Source organism: Dendronephthya gigantea, unplaced genomic scaffold (genome assembly GCF_004324835.1).
Source record: "Dendronephthya gigantea isolate DGI-Jeju-01 unplaced genomic scaffold, DenGig_1.0 000030F, whole genome shotgun sequence".
In the NCBI taxonomy this organism is placed as follows: domain Eukaryota; kingdom Metazoa; phylum Cnidaria; class Anthozoa; order Malacalcyonacea; family Nephtheidae; genus Dendronephthya; species Dendronephthya gigantea.
Genome location: NW_021163040.1, coordinates 1,650,233 through 1,667,711, shown reverse-complemented (window position 1 = coordinate 1,667,711; position 17,479 = coordinate 1,650,233). Strand labels below are relative to the sequence as shown.

At 36.1% G+C, this 17,479-nt stretch overlaps 2 protein-coding genes across 2 annotated transcripts in view; both read right to left on the bottom strand.

Annotated features, from left to right (window-relative positions):
• Positions 1-17,479, bottom strand: part of LOC114524194 (unconventional myosin-X-like) — a 41,060-nt gene that overhangs the window by 1,053 nt on the left and 22,528 nt on the right. The window contains exons 30-58 of the mRNA XM_028545330.1: positions 15,749-15,872; positions 15,112-15,188; positions 14,336-14,394; positions 13,970-14,080; positions 13,655-13,750; positions 13,419-13,512; positions 12,666-12,721; positions 12,394-12,479; positions 11,939-12,041; positions 11,598-11,684; positions 11,288-11,334; positions 10,802-10,902; positions 9,881-9,940; positions 9,523-9,643; positions 9,304-9,407; positions 8,855-8,974; positions 8,550-8,623; positions 8,347-8,427; positions 7,290-7,329; positions 6,716-6,805; positions 5,914-6,050; positions 5,602-5,725; positions 5,133-5,245; positions 4,875-4,983; positions 4,422-4,461; positions 1,734-1,837; positions 1,163-1,249; positions 826-935; positions 386-470 (exon numbers count right to left, since the gene is read on the bottom strand). Of these exons, the coding sequence (XP_028401131.1) occupies positions 386-470; positions 826-935; positions 1,163-1,249; positions 1,734-1,837; positions 4,422-4,461; positions 4,875-4,983; positions 5,133-5,245; positions 5,602-5,725; positions 5,914-6,050; positions 6,716-6,805; positions 7,290-7,329; positions 8,347-8,427; positions 8,550-8,623; positions 8,855-8,974; positions 9,304-9,407; positions 9,523-9,643; positions 9,881-9,940; positions 10,802-10,902; positions 11,288-11,334; positions 11,598-11,684; positions 11,939-12,041; positions 12,394-12,479; positions 12,666-12,721; positions 13,419-13,512; positions 13,655-13,750; positions 13,970-14,080; positions 14,336-14,394; positions 15,112-15,188; positions 15,749-15,872 (2,640 nt within the window). The remainder of the gene's footprint in view (positions 1-385; positions 471-825; positions 936-1,162; positions 1,250-1,733; positions 1,838-4,421; positions 4,462-4,874; positions 4,984-5,132; positions 5,246-5,601; positions 5,726-5,913; positions 6,051-6,715; positions 6,806-7,289; positions 7,330-8,346; positions 8,428-8,549; positions 8,624-8,854; positions 8,975-9,303; positions 9,408-9,522; positions 9,644-9,880; positions 9,941-10,801; positions 10,903-11,287; positions 11,335-11,597; positions 11,685-11,938; positions 12,042-12,393; positions 12,480-12,665; positions 12,722-13,418; positions 13,513-13,654; positions 13,751-13,969; positions 14,081-14,335; positions 14,395-15,111; positions 15,189-15,748; positions 15,873-17,479) is intronic.
• Positions 1,844-4,415, bottom strand: LOC114524195. The gene is made up of 2 exons (XM_028545331.1): positions 3,056-4,415; positions 1,844-2,877 (listed from the first exon to the last, which is right to left on the bottom strand). Exons 1-2 carry the CDS (start codon positions 3,743-3,745, stop codon positions 2,572-2,574), a joined length of 996 nt encoding a protein of 331 aa, XP_028401132.1. The 5' UTR covers positions 3,746-4,415; the 3' UTR covers positions 1,844-2,571.

The window sequence follows — 17,479 nt, the reverse complement described above, 5'->3', positions numbered from 1 at the left end:
GCGTTTACAGAGTGTATAATTTGTTACTTATATATATATTCAGATCTGCCTTGTAATCTATCCAGTGAACTCCATGTGCACTGGAACGATAACTCCGCCGCCATCTTTGAAGCCGAAATGAGTAACAGTGCCAATCCCTTTCTACTGTTTTGGTCGTCACGGTCGACGATCGCGCCGACAAAAACAATAGAAAGAGACTGGTACTGGTACACATTTCGGCTTCAAAAATGGCGGCCAAATAACCATCAGTTATCGTTGCAGAGTTTATAGAGTTCGCTGAAACTATTTCACTCATAAAAGAAATCCATCAGACAGAACTGAATATATGAGTAAACACCCCTCCCCCAATTATCGTTTTAGTTACGCCCATACTCCATATTCGTACCTGACTTGTTTCAAATACCATTTCCCCTTTTTCCTCAGCAACAATTTTGTACACGTTGCCTTTTGGAGCACCGAATGTCAAGATGCTGTAAAAAGAAGGCGATAATAAAAACGATTTGGGAAGTTAGCAGAATTTTGAAGCACAGAAGGAGCGCCTACGACGTCCAAATGACATGCTGCTATACATACAGATATTTTGAGTTGTTGCCCCAAATTAAATAAGATCGAGTGAAAGTGATAAGCAAAATCGAAAGGATGGTAGAATGAAGATTAAATCTAACTCCTGGAATTGACTTTGTGCAAAGTAACATAAACAAAGAAACTGAGCATATCAAGAATAAACCGTCAGCCTGGCTTAGTCTACGTCGTAGCCTATGAATCCCCAGTTATAAGTCGGATATGTAGGCTAGCCTGGCTACATTACTGAGATGTATTACTTACTATTCATATTCACACGTCATTATTGCTCTGGATTCGTATCGTTTATAAATCGCGATTCCATCTAGACTGACTCCAAGCCATAGTTCCGGAGGGAAGTTGGCATTTGTTGACTGAAGAAGAGAAAGTTAAGAACATCATGTCATTGTAAAATTAAAGTTCAAAATAACAGGACTGGCTTACTGGCAATATAATGCTGCAAAATTGTCATTAGTACGCGTGAATGAGCAAGAATATGCACTGACATATTATAATGCTATCCAAAAAAAACGATGTTACGTCGTTCCTTGATAAAAAGGGGAAGGAAGCCCAAAGAACGATTTTTCATTGAAGCATTTACCTTTACATCAAACAAGGTTGAGGTATAACCAGGCCACTTCTGTAAGATTTCAATGTATTGTTCTTGAGCTTCTTGACATGTCATTCCCTGCGAAAGAAATGAGGTTTTCATCAGTCGAATGTTTCCTAAATATAGTAAAAGCACAAACGGCAAAATGGGAGTCATTCAGGCCTTGTTTGCATGCTATACCGGATTCGCATGGTCTCGGCATCAAAATTAGCCATGTTAAAGCGAGTTTTACTCCTAAAAGTATGATAGCATCATTGTTTTAACATGATCTACAGAATGAAAAAGTTCTGTGGAGAAAGATACTGTAAAATAACTTAAAACGATTTCGTGACCATGCGAATCCGGTATAGTGTAAACGGGGTCTAAATCACAGCTGCTTACCTAGCTTGATAACGTGGGGGCCTATATTCATACATTCATTTCACACGTCACAAACACATCAATAATTTTAAAAACAAATCGACAGTGCAGACTAGAGGACACGAATATATAAATATGACACTTTCTTTGAAATTTTTATAGAGATTTGCCGGAAGTATAGTTCAATATTACAATAACGAACCTTGTTTCCTTTCCAGTAATCACAAATGGAACTCTTTATAAATGATGACTCCGCTTTTTGTTCAGCTTCTTCGATAGCTTTTTCCTCTTGTTCTTCGCTTAAACCTGGATAGTATTAAAAAAAACAATTGACAAATGATTAAATATCAAATATTAATGTATTGAATCTTCTCAATTCACTGAATAATATGTTATGCGACATGTTAAGATGTTTAGATACGTCCTTGCTGCTGCAAACAAAGCACCTAACTATCTCTTTGGAAACGCGGTTTTCCACCAAGCTGAATATTTTCGATCGGAAAATGATTTTCTTTTTGACCGTCAAGAGAATCCGCTACGATCGAATTCTAAAGTGCATCGTCTGATCGTCATGGAAATTCGAGAAGGCAAACTTCTTTGTAAAGAAAAGGCTGTATTTTGCGCAGATTTTGCTCGTTAATGTTTCAACAGTAATCTGTATTGCTGAGTGCAATATTTGCCAAGATGGGATCACCGGTCACGCCCCATGGTGCAAAAAGATCACGTGGACAAGTTTGCATAAAAGTAAACAAAAAGATAGAACAAAGATTTCCCCAGGCTCCAAGAAAATAGTTTATAAAAGAGAATGTCTTTTTATATCAAATAGCAAACAAACATTGAAAAGTAGCACACATTAAAGTCACAAAGAAAAGTATACACGTGGGATTATTTAACATAAAATCTCGAAATTTTGTTACCCTTACAACTACTTATTCAAAAATATATATATATACAGCACAGAAATTATAGGAGTAATCAACTATAAAACGTAACACTGACAGTACTTTGCAAACAATATTATCAGCAGTCAACGACAATCGTCACGATGGGCCAGTGGAAGGACTACTCGGATATTGAATGCTAACTCGACGCCTTATGGTGGTCAAAAGTCGACGCATTTCTTCCAGTTTTTCTTTCATGGCTGTGTTATTTGTTGGGTACGTTTTAACCACGGCCACGTTTCTGAAGAGAAGGCTGTTCTTAGGTTGAACAGGTGGCTGTTTCGCGCTGTCGTTGACTTCTTTTTTGACTTTGTTTTCTTGAGGAAAATCCTGATCAATTGTTTCAGATTCTTGGTTTTCCAGATCATCTATAGCATAAAATCGTGGTCTTGCAACACGTAAAAGCTGCAAAAGAAATACATTACAATTGTCGGTGGTCATTGTTGCATAAAATGCTTTATCGAAAGAAACGACCAACTATCACTATGGATCGTACAGTACGGATATATATACCAAGTTATAAGCAGTAACATGCAGTGGTTGAAAAATTCTGTGTTTCGTGCCATCTATAAAAAAAACGTACCGAGCGCACATTCAATTGACGAAAGTCACCTTGAGTCGTCTCTTCATTTTCGTCGCTTGAAAAGGATTTTTCCGATATTACGTGCTCCACGTCTTCAGCGTTTTTACTTTGACCACTGTCACTTGCACTTGAAAGTTCGGTTAGTGATAACCCCACTGTGGGTGAAAACGGGACTCTTTCAGTCTTTGTATACAGCCATTTCATACATTTTTTGAATGCGGTTTTCAATGAAGATTCTGAGGTCTTCACAAGTTGATGCAAAATACACACAATTTTGCAGAGAACGTATACCAGGCACGTCACATAGAGACTGAAACATAAAGGACCAATCAAAACGGGGAAAAACACCAGTGCTACGAGGAGTCCACAAGCGAAACCCAGCGATATAATCATGCCAAGGGGAGCAGCGGCGAGTCCAACAAGAATGTATATGAAAACGCGAGAATACGACGTCCTATTAAACAAGGTCTGCACCCAATATGTGAAAAAATTGGCATGTGAATTTTCTTCACTGAAAAAGAAGATAAATTTATTTGAATGAGACAATTTCACGGCAATGATTATAATTCCAGATACACAAATCACAATACGTACAAAATGGTGAAATATTTTTAAATTCACCTTCAAACAATCGACTCGAAGAATGTATAGTATATCAATATAGAAATGCATACAATAGTGACGAAACATACCTGTTTTCCGATCCGATATTTCTCTTGTTCTTTTTATCGCCTTTCTTCCCCATACCACAACGTATTTCAAAAAAACGTCACAGCACGTCGTGTATCTGTGACGTCACACTAATTGCCCGCATACGCCAGTTTACAATGTCGCGTCCAATCACTGAGCTGCGATAAAAGCGCGCGCACACGATATGTATGTAGTACACGAAATATATGTTCAACGAGAACGAAAAAATTTCTTTACGCAGGCATATTCTTGGGCGTGTTTTATCTTATGACCCAGTGGAAATTTTTACTTTATATGTCAGTGCCGCTGCAAATTAGCATACGACAAATCAGTTCTCGCTATATTAAAACTGTACGTATTATAATCTTTTTGTAAACGAAGTTCACTTAATTTAAAGAAGAATTTAGCAAGAAATACAGACTGAGCCGTTTTCTGTTGCCGCGAACACTCAGCGATTTTTGGTGCGATATTCTTCGTTTCCCGGATAAAATGGAGTAAATAGTTATGAATGGTATAACTACATACAAGTGCCTTATTCGAACATCTGTAACATATTCAATCGATCATATCTTTAAAGGAAGAAAACCCTGAACTTATAATCGGAGCAAAAATTGCTCGTGTGAACTGGCCTTTTTATGCATATATTTTATTGAGCGATCTTAAACCGTTGATTTACCTCGACTAACAAGTGGTGATACAACTTTCCTGATTGATCCCTACATTGAAACAAAGAAAATTCCGTTTACTGCGTAATTCAATCGAGCAATATGCAGGGCCCTTTAACAACAATCGTCTATATAACGTGGTTTTATTGGACTAGAAATGAATGAAATACTACTTATGAGCAATTGCACAAAGCCTGTCATTTATTTATATAATACACTGCGCACAAGAAGCCCCATAGAATACATAAGAAATGTGGCTGATATCATTATAGTTAATATATCATTACATACAGGGCGGTGCGACAGTAGACCTTTCATTGATCGACATGTGATTCAGCAGTTGCCTGGCGCGAGTTTTTTTCCTTCTGTGTTTTCACAAAGTTTTTCGATATTTTCGCTCACTTGGAATAAATATATATTAAAAACAATTTTACAGCATGCTCATCTATCACCTGTCAACATACCATGAGAGTCCCGGAAACTTTTTCACGACCCAGGCTGCTTGCTTTCGATACACTTCTATCTCTGAGTCTTTTAATCTTTTCGACAGGAAATACTGACGACATGTTATCGCTGAGAAATACAAGAAGGTATAAACCATATGCATATCGTATTAAAAAAACTTTGTTGTGTAAACTAGCCATTCTAGCTGGCTATTTCATCATGAACTTTTGCATGCATGGTTACACAACACAGAAATGGTGTCTTTTTGCAGTACTTACACCCAAGCTCCTGCTTCGTAGTCTCCTTTTGTATACTGCAAACGTAATGAAGCTAAACGACACAGAATGTTTTCAGCAGCAGGAAACCTCCCTTGCGCGACATTTTCACAAAACTAAAATTAAATAGACAATTGTTGACCAGACAGCACTGCTGTGAGGCAGGGATGAATCCAGTGCTGGGGAGATAGTATAATTTCTTTACATATCCCCCCAAAATTTGAACAGATACCAAAATCTGCACGCTTTTGAACTCCCTCTGGTGATCAAATGCTAATGAATTTAAAGAAATAACTCATTAACATTAATATAGGTTCGGCACATGAAAAGTTCTACGTCTGAATACAGAGCAAAAAATAAGCAACAGAAATGGAGTCGACTTGTAGCATGGGTTGGGTTCATTCAAGTAAAATTAAACAAAACGTCGACCTGTTAGAATCCTTCGTGGAACTTTAGGTCAGCATATACCAACCTGCTCAAATAGGAACATGCCTTCCACCGAATCAGTCGCGACTTCAGAAGGATTGAGAAAACAGAAGATTTTGAAGAACAATTGCCATCTTTGTCCTTTTTCGTGAAGACGCAGTGCTTTGTACCTACAAAATCACATTCGCTCATGAGACGTGACTACAATCTTTTCTACATGCTACTACTGTCAAGGACAATAACAGAAAAGGTAACCGGTAATCCTCTGGTTTGGAATTGGTCATGCACACGATCATAACACAAAATGACTGCAATGAGACTATTTCATGCGTTAACGTAAGTCTCAGCGTTGACCAACCTTTCAAATTTGGCAAGCACGTCAGCGACAACCGTCCGTCCTTCAATGTGTTTTTCTACGGTGCCACATTTTTCGAACAGACCAAACAAGTTGTCATCTTGTGTGATGTTAAGTCCTTTGCATAATTGGCGTACAACCTGAAATTAACAATACGTCTTTCGTGTCGAAATGTCTTTGCGTATTCTGTGTAGTGGGAGAATTGATTATTGAGGTAGACTTCATGTTATACAAACTAGAACATGAGCGAATACGTTAAGGAGGGTGTTTCCACAAAGATTATAATGAATTATTGCAAATATACAAGATCTAAAATAATGCCCCCATTTCAAGCTCAGCAATAGCTAATATTATTTTTTTCCCTATACAGGGTGTCTCAAAAAACACGAAAACCTTTGAAATCACGCATAACAATGTAATTGTTAGAGTTTGAATGACTAAGCACCCTGTTGGCACCCACAGGTGTGCAAATGTCTGCCATAAGCATTTTTATGCATGCATGATGCAGTAAAATTTGCTCGAACGCGAAAATGATATTTATTAACAATATTTAAATGTGCATCTCAATAACCATGACCTTCGACATGTCCCCTTTCTCTAGCAACACAAAGCATTTAGCATTTTACTGAGTTGCATTAAATCCCCACGGGCTAAAATCGTGCACACGGCATTCAAATTTTAACAATGAGTGATTTCAATAGTTTTCGTTTTTTTGAGACACCCTGTAGTTCATCTCTCTCGGTAACGATGTTCGCAATTCACAAACATCAGCTTGACAATAAAAAGATGATGTAAATCTGCTTACAGCTCCAGCAGTCGTGGCAGAATTGATCTCAATTTTACAATAGGCTCCTTCGCCAAAAGTGTACACAATAGTCGCCAGATCACGACGACCCTATAACAAGAGATAGAAATATTTGAATGGTGGAAGATGAGGTCATCCAGTTTAAATAAAGGCCGTTAAACGTTTTTTGCCTACAGCCTGAAATTTGGTCAAAGTAAATTATTCTGAAAATAACGCTGAAATTAACTATAAAATATCATGATTCCCAGGATGCAAAAATAGGCATGATTTGCTGAATTTTACGTATTAGACAACTTTTACACGATATTATTGTCCACTTTTATATGCCGAACACAACTGTCAGTTATTTTTTGTCTGTAAAAATAACTTAACCAAATTGACTTTAATGTAAACGGGACATATTATGTTCCAACCCAATTTCTGGTTCTAAAGGGCCTGATTCTGCGAAAAACATTACGCGTAAAGCAGACTGGTCATTTCTTATTGTTCAACTGCGAACCACAAGACTCGCAGATATTCATAGGCAACATCCATGAGCCAAAAATTGAATGGATAAACATGGTCAATAACTTACCAGACAAGCAATTATTTCAGCTCTAGAGGGGGGAAACTCTCTAAGCACAAAAGCAAAAAAAAACAGGATTATGAGGAATGTTGTATTTTAATCTTAACACCTGTATTCTAAAAGCTCATTCGCATAATTTTGAACGCATTGAGTACGAGATTAAGTAGAATCACACTTTAAGCGATTTCTTTCGGGTGTTTTCACTCGAATAAGAGCTTGATTTTCATGCAATATATGTTTTACTTAAATCATTCTGTTGATCAAGAACCATCCAGTGAACTCTAATAAGACTGGAACGATAACTTGGCCGCCATCTTTGAAGCCAGCACTGATGGCCGCCATGAGGGCCAAGAGTTGAAATTACACCACCAAAACAACGCCGGTTTTTATACACAAATCCATCTCATCTGATCATGAAGAAAAGCTTAAAACAAGCATTGACACTTAGATTTTATTAAAAAACAAGTTTTATGAAGGTGAAAAGGTGCAAACCTATTTTTTTTGCGAGTTGAAGGCGAAGTTTTTTCCGGCCCGTTAAAATTCTTTAAATATTTCAAGTAGAAAGCTGGTACCTCGCCGGTTTTTACAGTAAGATGATGCGGATTACTTAGGTCTATCCAAAAAGGGTAAATTCGTTGTTTAAAGTTGAAGTGGTCAAATAAAAATTGCACTTTTCTGTCAATTTTTTGCCAAAAAATACGATTTTTGCGGAATTCTCACTCTCTCCAGTTCTTTTAAAGGCTTGATTTGCTCGCGCGGCTTCCGCCTTAATCAGCAAATTATATTCAAATCGCCTTTATCCAATGACTAGTCTTTATTGTTGAGTTATCGTTCCAGTCTTATTAGAGTTCACTGGAACTATCTCAATCAACAACTGTAATAACACAATTTCAATGTCACACTCAATAAGTTTAAGTGTCTCTTGTTGTAAATATTTGAAATGGCATCGGGTAGATACAAAAAAATTAAATCGGGTAGGCCTTTATATCAAATATTTTAAAAGCATATTTTCCACTAAAATGTATTTCCCACTGAAATATCCGTGAATGAACAATTTATCACCTACCTTGGACGAGTTCTCTTAATGCATTCCAAGCAGAATGTTGCAAATTTGGCCATTTCTGTGTCAGGATACTGATCTCGACTTCTATATAAATACAGTTTCGTATAAATATAGTAAGACTGGGAGGGCATGTAAAATGAGGAATTAAAAAAATGAAAACGCAAAAAGTTCCAGTAACTGACGCAGCCGATATAGAAACTGCATACCGTCGCAGGTGTGATCTCAGATATCGGAGAATTTTCCTTGAAGGTATGAACGTACAACACATGCACACAAGAACCTTAAAAAGAACATTGGAATATATAGCAATGTACGAGAGGGAGTCTATTATTCTATTTGAACAATTATGAGGGTTTTTAATCGCGAGCAAATATATACCTCTACGTATATATAGGTATGTGTGTAAACAAGGATATATACCTGTATCTTTCTGAAACGTATGTTGAAAAAGCTGTTCATGCAAGGGTTTATATAGAATCGTGATGTACAAAAGCAGATTAAGTTCACTTACTTGCCAGTTCTTCAAATTCCCAATCGAATCAATATTTGGAACACTTGTTGTTTGCTTCAATAACTGACAGAAAACTTCATCACGCAGTGGCTTTAAGTCATGACACGTTTGTAAGATGCCCTAATAAAAAAATAGAAAAACAGAGTTTAGTTCTACGGAGACAAGATGTGTTGGGTAGAAGAATTTGGAGGAGGCGAGTGCGATAAGTTAGCGACAATTCAAGTATAGCTGCATTTCAAACAAACATGCAACTGGTCCCAACGGATATTAAACGTGGTCAATCAAGGTAACGAGTTAGATGCTTAGAGAAATACTAATATACTGCATGGTACTGCACAAAAATGTCATCTCGAAATCATCAAAAAGGTAGATAATTGATATCGCGAGTTTTATTATATATTTCGAGACTGATTGATATCTCGAAATTTGAATATTTTATAGCGCAATACCTGTATGACTGGTATTGGGTCAGCAACGGATTCTTGCTCTTGCAACGATGAAAATATTCTGATAGCTTCCTCGTGGAATGTCCCATAACCTTTGTCTTTTGCTCCTGAAAAATCGAAATGAAATAATGTCATCAATATAGTGGCAATCGACAGTATTGAAAATTACACAGGGTGTTCGAAATATATAATATATGTGAATAAATACGACATTGTTCGTACTTATTGAAGTTGAATGACCATAAGGCAATGCCAGCAGCGGCGCTCGTAAAGCCAATTTTGTGTATCGCAAGATTGGATTCCTCTGGTATAAGTTGTCTACTTCTTTGCTGTCGTGGGCATTCTGCAATACATAGAGATCTTTAATAAAATTATAAAGTCACATACAGTTACAAACATAATATATAGAACATATATAAATTATAAAATTACAGCCAAAATAGTTTTGTTTAAGTATACGTTTGTATCAAAAAATAAAAAAACTTTACAAGTTGCTGTACACTTATCACGACAAAAAATTACCTATCAGGCTAAATATTATACTACGCAGATGTACAATTAAATACATGCAATACTGTACCTTCACTTCCACCATAAGTTTTGCAAATGGAGTGTCAATGGGCAGTTTGGAATCGATCACCTGAAATAAACAAATATTAAAACGTCAAAATATGTACATGTGTACAATATAGAAATAATATTACACGGTATCGCGGAGGCGTGGATTTTATGTTCGAGTGGCAAGAACAATCTATTATATGGACGGAAAATGCTGCGCCTGGTCCCGAATTTATTGGCGTATGAGTCTTACGAGTGTTTTAGTTCTCAGTAAAATACCCTTGTCCATATAATAGATACAATTATTTATCACGGGAATTATTGTTTACTCGGGCATTCTCTACTTCTTCCTATAAACGTAAATGAACGTGCGAATAATTTCTATCATATCTATAAAAGTGGTTTGCACGGAAAATTAAATCAACTCAATTTTTTTCTTTAGAAAAGAACACGTTAATTTTGTAAAATCAACCACGAGTACGACATCAAAAATCTGCAGTACCTACTACTGCATAAAAGGTTTTCTCGAGCCATGATTAAGGACTTTTGGGGGACTTTTCAAAGACTGAATTCAAGATTTCCCGTGAATTTTCTCGACCTTACACACTACATTATTAGGCCGTGTAACTTGGACGAAGGCTTTTTCGGTTGATTTTGACAAGAATTTTGTGAAAACGCATGCAGAATATGAAAAAAAATTCAGCTGCGAAGACACATTTAGTTTTACTTCAACTAAACGAAACCCACTAAACCATCTTAATATTAATGCAGCCGTATCGGAAATGAAATAAATACCATAAGTAATTAACACTCTCGAGCAACTGGTATTTTAAGTATAGAAGGAATCTAGGAATACCTTCATTAATCAAGTCATTTAAAGAAAATGGGACCGAGATTAAAAGTGAAAATTTGCATGAAAACTAATAGATTTCTATATACTTACGTCTTGTATAGCCGATGTCCATTTTGTGGCTTCTTCGAAAGATTTTGCATGAATGACATAAGAACGTTTTCTTCCATTCACAGTGAATATGATTAAGTCTCCTGATCAATGGGGAACAAATGGATTTCAAATTAGAAATGCGTAAGTGTGGGATTGTAGGCACATTTTCTGAAACGAATGGGGGAAAGTGCCTGTTGTATGTTTTAAGCTGGTGAGACATCATTAGTTGAAAGCACAAGTACGACAAACTTATTGCGAACGGTTATTGCAACAATGGGTTCAAGGTTTTTATTCAGCCGACTACTAGAAATTCTGAGAACTTCACAAGCTTCCGCAATATTCTCTAGCCAGATTAGCACAATCACAATTTCTGTCTTCGTTTGCCAGCCCAACTTTTGGACACTTCGTCAGAAATGGTTTTTACAGTCTACGAATATTGAATACCCTTAAACCCTTTAAAATGATATATAGTTATTTAATACAAACCGTCTTTTGAGTCATCCTGGGAACTTGGTGGAATCACTGAACAAAGGCTATAAAATATAAATTGTATTACACCTATGTACAATAATTTCACAAGTGGGACTAACTATCTACTACAATCAATCAAAATATATCACTTGGCAATCTATACAAAATACCATGCACCATAGGCAACTATAACAATGCAATTAACATATAGCAGATATATCATTTCGCAATGTAAACAGCATATACCTTCGACGATGCTCATAAAATAAAAAAAATATGTACCATCTGTTCACTGTATCGAAGCCACTGATTCTGTTGTGCATACCTGTTCAAAATGATCGAACCGAATCTGGGACTGCCTTTTACGTAGGATTTGAAGTAATCCAAAGAGTTTCCAGTTAGAACAAACCACCTGTTTCATACAAGAATGTTTGATTACTTAAAAACTTTGGCAGGATACAACAGGAAATAATGAAGCGACAATTAATATCACTCATAACAAGTCTCACTCGTCAGGGAACGCTAGAAAACAATATTGCTTGTGGCTTGGCATTTCTACCAGGAGGAAGCAGAAATTATTTTATGAAGAGCCATAAATTTAAGGCATTTTTGCCACGAATTAACTAACACACGCATATTGCAAATAATTTCAAATAGTCCATCAACCTCTTTCGTCTGGAATCGTTTGGTCCTTCTTTGACAAGCCATCCTTGTTCAATGACGTCAGCTAATCCTTCTTCAGCCTCCCTTTCTTTCGTCTTTTGAATTGCTACAATAACAAAACAACTTCAGTTGTTTGGCACATCAGAAAAAGTTATAGGACTTAATTGACTTAGCGGTGAAAGAATATTTGGACATTTTTCTGCATGATATTCAGAGCGAACAAAGCGACTCAGAGCGATTATACTCGGGTGATGAACAAACAAGAGTAATGTACGGTATATATTTTCCTATACAAATTAACTTAGCCACATCGCTCATGAAGCAACAAAATTTAATTTCATTACAACGACAATGTCGTTTTAGAACGACAGGATAACTAAATTAACTTGGGCAACAAAAACTGAGAAGTGCATTTGCTATGATTAATGCATCAAAGTAAAATCTGAATGAAAAATTACCATCAACCCAGCCGTCTGCTTCTTCTGCAGTATCAGCACAGAAACTTAGTAAGCGATTTGCTGTTATGATTGTAAATGAATTTGGCCTGAAAAGAAGTAGCTAGTTAGTAACAGTTGATTCCGTATTGTAACATTATAAGAATTTAAATACAGCGCATGACATGGATAGCGTTTTAAAAGGAGAATGTTGTGAGTGAGCTGTACACATCATGCATATAGATAAAGCATTCATAATTTGTCAACTAAAATATATGAACGATGATGTAACTTACTTCCCTGGTACACCCCCAAGAGTACATGATTCAATAAGTGGAACATCAATAGTGCCCTAAAACACGAAAATTATGTGAATTGTAGTGAAAAGAACTGTTTATTCAAATGAGAATATACTGTGAAAGCGATATATCTTTTGAACATATATAAACATCAATCAAGTGTCTGTATATTCGATATTTTAGTCACAAGTTTTTCTTTCATCCGACGATAAAAGAAGCAAAGACTATAAAGATGACATTCCCGATGACCTACAAGGTTTCCTCCATACCCGAAACTATTAAAACGATACAGTATATTCGCTTTGACACAGTTCGAGTAGAGGACTGGTTATAGCGAGATTGATGAGCTTTCTGTTAACGTCCCTAAAACAGCGTTTAAGTTCTGATTGATACTACAGCTTAGGAATTGTCAATTAAATATATAACATTTAAATGTTCAATTAGCAAAAAAATTATCGCATATTGAGACGTTAAAAACAAACAATGAACTTTTATAGTACCGAACTTTATTTCTCTTCATTTTAATTGTATATGTTCCAGGTTACATACTTAGAGCTTTCGAAAGCTCAAAGGAAGTTGAAACTTAAATTCAGTGAACTGAGGTTTCCCAGTCAATCTAAATATTACCATCTGAATAGGTAAAGACGACAGGTAGAGTTAATCGTTTGAAAATATGCCGACGTTTATTAACATGAGTTATGACACAACGGACGTTTTGTTTGACTACTTACTTAAGAAGCAAATACTTACAATCGCATGTTTGATGTTGGCCGATTCTTCTTTCATATCACGAAGTTCGTGTTCGGATGCTCTATGAACTCGGTTTAGGATATTAAACCATTGGCTGAAATAAAAACAGGGAAAAAATAAAATCACGGGGCCATCACAAGACCGTATACATTCAGTTTAAAATTCGGGAAGTGGAGCGTATCAACGTAAGAGTATAACATGCTTCTGAGCAGAGGATGTATTAACAGAACTCTTACTTCCAGTCATGCGCTGACTCAGCAATAACATGGTACGTCCTTCCATCAGTCACAATACTGAACGCATTTTCTTTTTCCCCGCTGTCCAAAATTCTCCTGAAATACGTATTGCTACATGTTCAATACCAACGAACAATAAACTATGTTTGGAATCTAGGACTGCGATGCTAGCAACGCCTATGTATATACACAGAGGTTTCTCGGAATTGTGATCTCGGAGAGCACGAATTTCATTAATTAAGGTTTGCCAGGCTCAGTGTAATCAGGTTACAGCTACATAAATTATGCTGTGTAAAAGAACTTGTGAACACTCACTGGCAATTCTTCAGGTCGACGCTACCCAGTACTTTTGCTCCTTCAGCGTCATTTTCGTGATAAGTCAGTATTGTATCTTTCAATACAAACCATCGCCTCTTCCAATTTCGTCTGAAACAAAATAAAGGATATATATATATATATATATATATATATATATATATATATATATATATATATATATATATATATATATATATATATATATATATATATATATAGCATACAGGGCTGATGTGAAACGGTGTATGATAAAAGACAACAAATCAATAGGATTTACAATGCTTTGCCGATTAATGTACTTTGAAAGCTTTACATGACTTTTGAAAACAATTCCAATAAATATAAGCTGAGGAAACAGATTACCTTGATAATGTTCCAGTGCCACCACCTTTCTTCAGCAGCCAACCGGCTTTCAACGCTTCCTGCAGGAGAAAACATACGATAAGTTGCATCACAGCAATATGTCATGTAATGTTTCAGAAACCTTTTGCAAATAGGCTGAATCAACACACATTGTTTGAAAACTATCATACTAGGCGATTGATTGCATGCAGTTGTCAAGTACCTGATATACGTAGTATCCGTTATTACGTTACGAATTAGTCTCTGTTGCAAGCATGCCAACTAATAATGCAGTTGACGATCATGGAGCGATGATCTCCGCGCTCAATTGTTGTTAAAGAGACGACATTGAAGTAATTAGATCTACTAAGAAATATAGGTCTTTCTTGTTTATTCATGTGACGTTTTTTTGTGCTCATGTGGGCCTGCCCACTTCTGCCGGTACGCCTGTTTCTTTCACGATGAAAAAAGTGTTTGTAATGCTCCTAATTGCTATTGATGTTATTTTTCTGGCTTCCAGACTCACAAAAGACATGACCAGGAAACCGAATTCAAAATGCCCTTGATATAAGCTTGGGTTTAATGTTGAGACAGCTTCACCATGTACAAATAATTTGAAATTAGGCTATCTCATTAGTACGTGATGATTCAAGTGACGACGTAACAAAGTTATGCCACTAGACAATTGGTTCACTTCATTGTGCTAGATCAATCTCATTCACCGTACACATGGAAGATTGTATAGATACTAAAAGATAGAACAAACATTCTTCTATGATGCATCTAAGCCTACTTACCAATTTCCCACGGAACCACATAAGTGTCTCATCTCGTAAGATACACCAATGTCTCTTCCACAGATTCAAAAGACCACCTATATACAGAATAAAGGGATAAGGAAAAATTTCTCCCGAGTATTTATTATTGATAGATTTTAATTAAAAATAATGCTACTTAAATCTAATATATTCTAAACTAAAATTGAAATAAGTCGGCGGTGCAGAGACCATTAAAAAACAAAATTCCGAATAAAGAGGACATTTTGAGAATCAAAATATGAATCAAACAAGACACAGGTTGAGACTGTAAATTTTCGACTTTATTTCAAAGTCATCTCTGCCTGTTTTTTCGGAATTTGTTTTTTTACTTTACCTTTTTAAATTGTCAGCTGGTCATGGTTTTTTCCAAAGATCAGAGACCGGTTGTATAAAACACTTTAACTGCATCTTGCATATAGTTAAATCCTAGTTAACTCAGACATAACTCAGATTGGGCAATTTGGACCTTAATAACTACAGTTATAATAAAGTTAACTAGTCTTTTATACAACTGGCCCCTGAAGATGAAAATCTTAAATCTCTTTAAAAAATGAAGTCGCTGTTTTCCGCAGATCAAATTAGTACGAAAGAAGTCGCTTTAACTACATGCACATACCTTCTTTCATAGTGAGATAACTTTGCTTGTATGGTAATTCCAATGATCTATCAACAATACTTGGTGAACGTTCGATGAAGGCTTCGTCGTCTTCTTCTTCATCGTCGCTCAATTCTTCTGTCTGCTACATGATGAAAATATATGCGTGTGAATGAAGAAAATATCTATTGCAATTCTAAAACACAATCCTTTACACTCGTAAGCAATGAGTATCAACCTCCCCCCCTCCAACTATCATTTATATACGCAATCCAAATGTAATTGGCAATGCGCTTGCTAAAATTTGCATCCATGCTTTAGCTAACTTTACGAACGTTGAACCCATGCAGATAAACTTGACATGGCGGCACCAGTTTATAACAAGGTTCTCGATTGTTCGAGAAAAATCACGATTACATGCATAAATCGTATAGTCTATCCCCTCTCCATTCATCACGTCATAGTATAGATCCCTAATTTTTCATTATAAATTAGTGTGAAGTTTGATATGGTATATCTAATAAATGTGACAACAAAGATCAAACTGCTTATAGTATCGCTCGTACAATTAACTTGTACACGTAATACATAACATGTGTATTGTGACCAAAAATAAACAAATATGAAATAGTTATATTTACCCTATGTAAATATAGAATGTTTTCTTCCATTACAAAGATAGTAAAAGCATCGCAAAAGCACTCATTTTCTTCGTCATATTCATATCAGACATTATCAAGAGCGCGAGTGTTTAACCATGGGGCAGAAACAGAATTTAAAAGGCATGAAAAGGCTAAAAGACGCAGCAATCACTAGCTGAAACTCTTTCACGAATGCAAGTATAGATGCTCTTTTTGGCAGAGCCACGAAGGAATTTTCTAGCATATAAGTATATAGGCTTGCATATCGACATAATTTTTTATATTGCATCACATCCGCAGTTAGCCACTTAAATTGGAAAATTAATACTTGAAAAATTATATAGGATGCATAAAAAATAACAGCTTTAAGTTGTTTGTTTTTTTGTAGTTCATTTAGTAGTTTCTTCTAATGTATATATAAGATAAATGAAATATAGTATAATAGTATAATGCATGGATATTTGTAATGAAAAACTCGTCTCTGCATGCATGGATCGAGTTATACCTCTCTTTCGAAAATAATGCAACAGACTTAATTAATAGCGGTAAAAAACCGCGCTTCTTAAACAACATTTTATTGCAGGCAAAGAAACTTTATTAGCAGCGCGACTTTGATGAAAGCATAAAAACGCAACGAATGTCGTGGGCCGCTTACAATTTATGACTATATATATGGCTATTTTTAATAGTGAAAATTATCCTTAGGAAAGAAGAGTTTCTTTCGTCTGTATTACTCGACAAGAACTGATGACTTTAACACAAAGAAATTCGTTCTGGTTCATGAAAATATTTTTTCTAAGGGGCCGCTTATATATGGAAGCCGGCTATCGAGATCTCGCCACTAACACATTTCTCTATAAAAACTTCTGTGCGTTTATATGGACATGCAGGCAGGCTGGCCCGCTTGGTGAGATCTTAGCGGGATGAAAACATTTTCATATAAACGCTCCAAGCGGGCTGGCCCGGGTGCCGAGGTAGAACCAATCTTTATGATTTTTGATGTTTCTCAGCGTTTCTTTTTATAGTTTGGTGGACTTTAAACGCAAAGCCAATAAAGGCGTTGTTAATAATCTCTGTCCCAGCATACAAGCGGGATGAAATGCTCTCATAT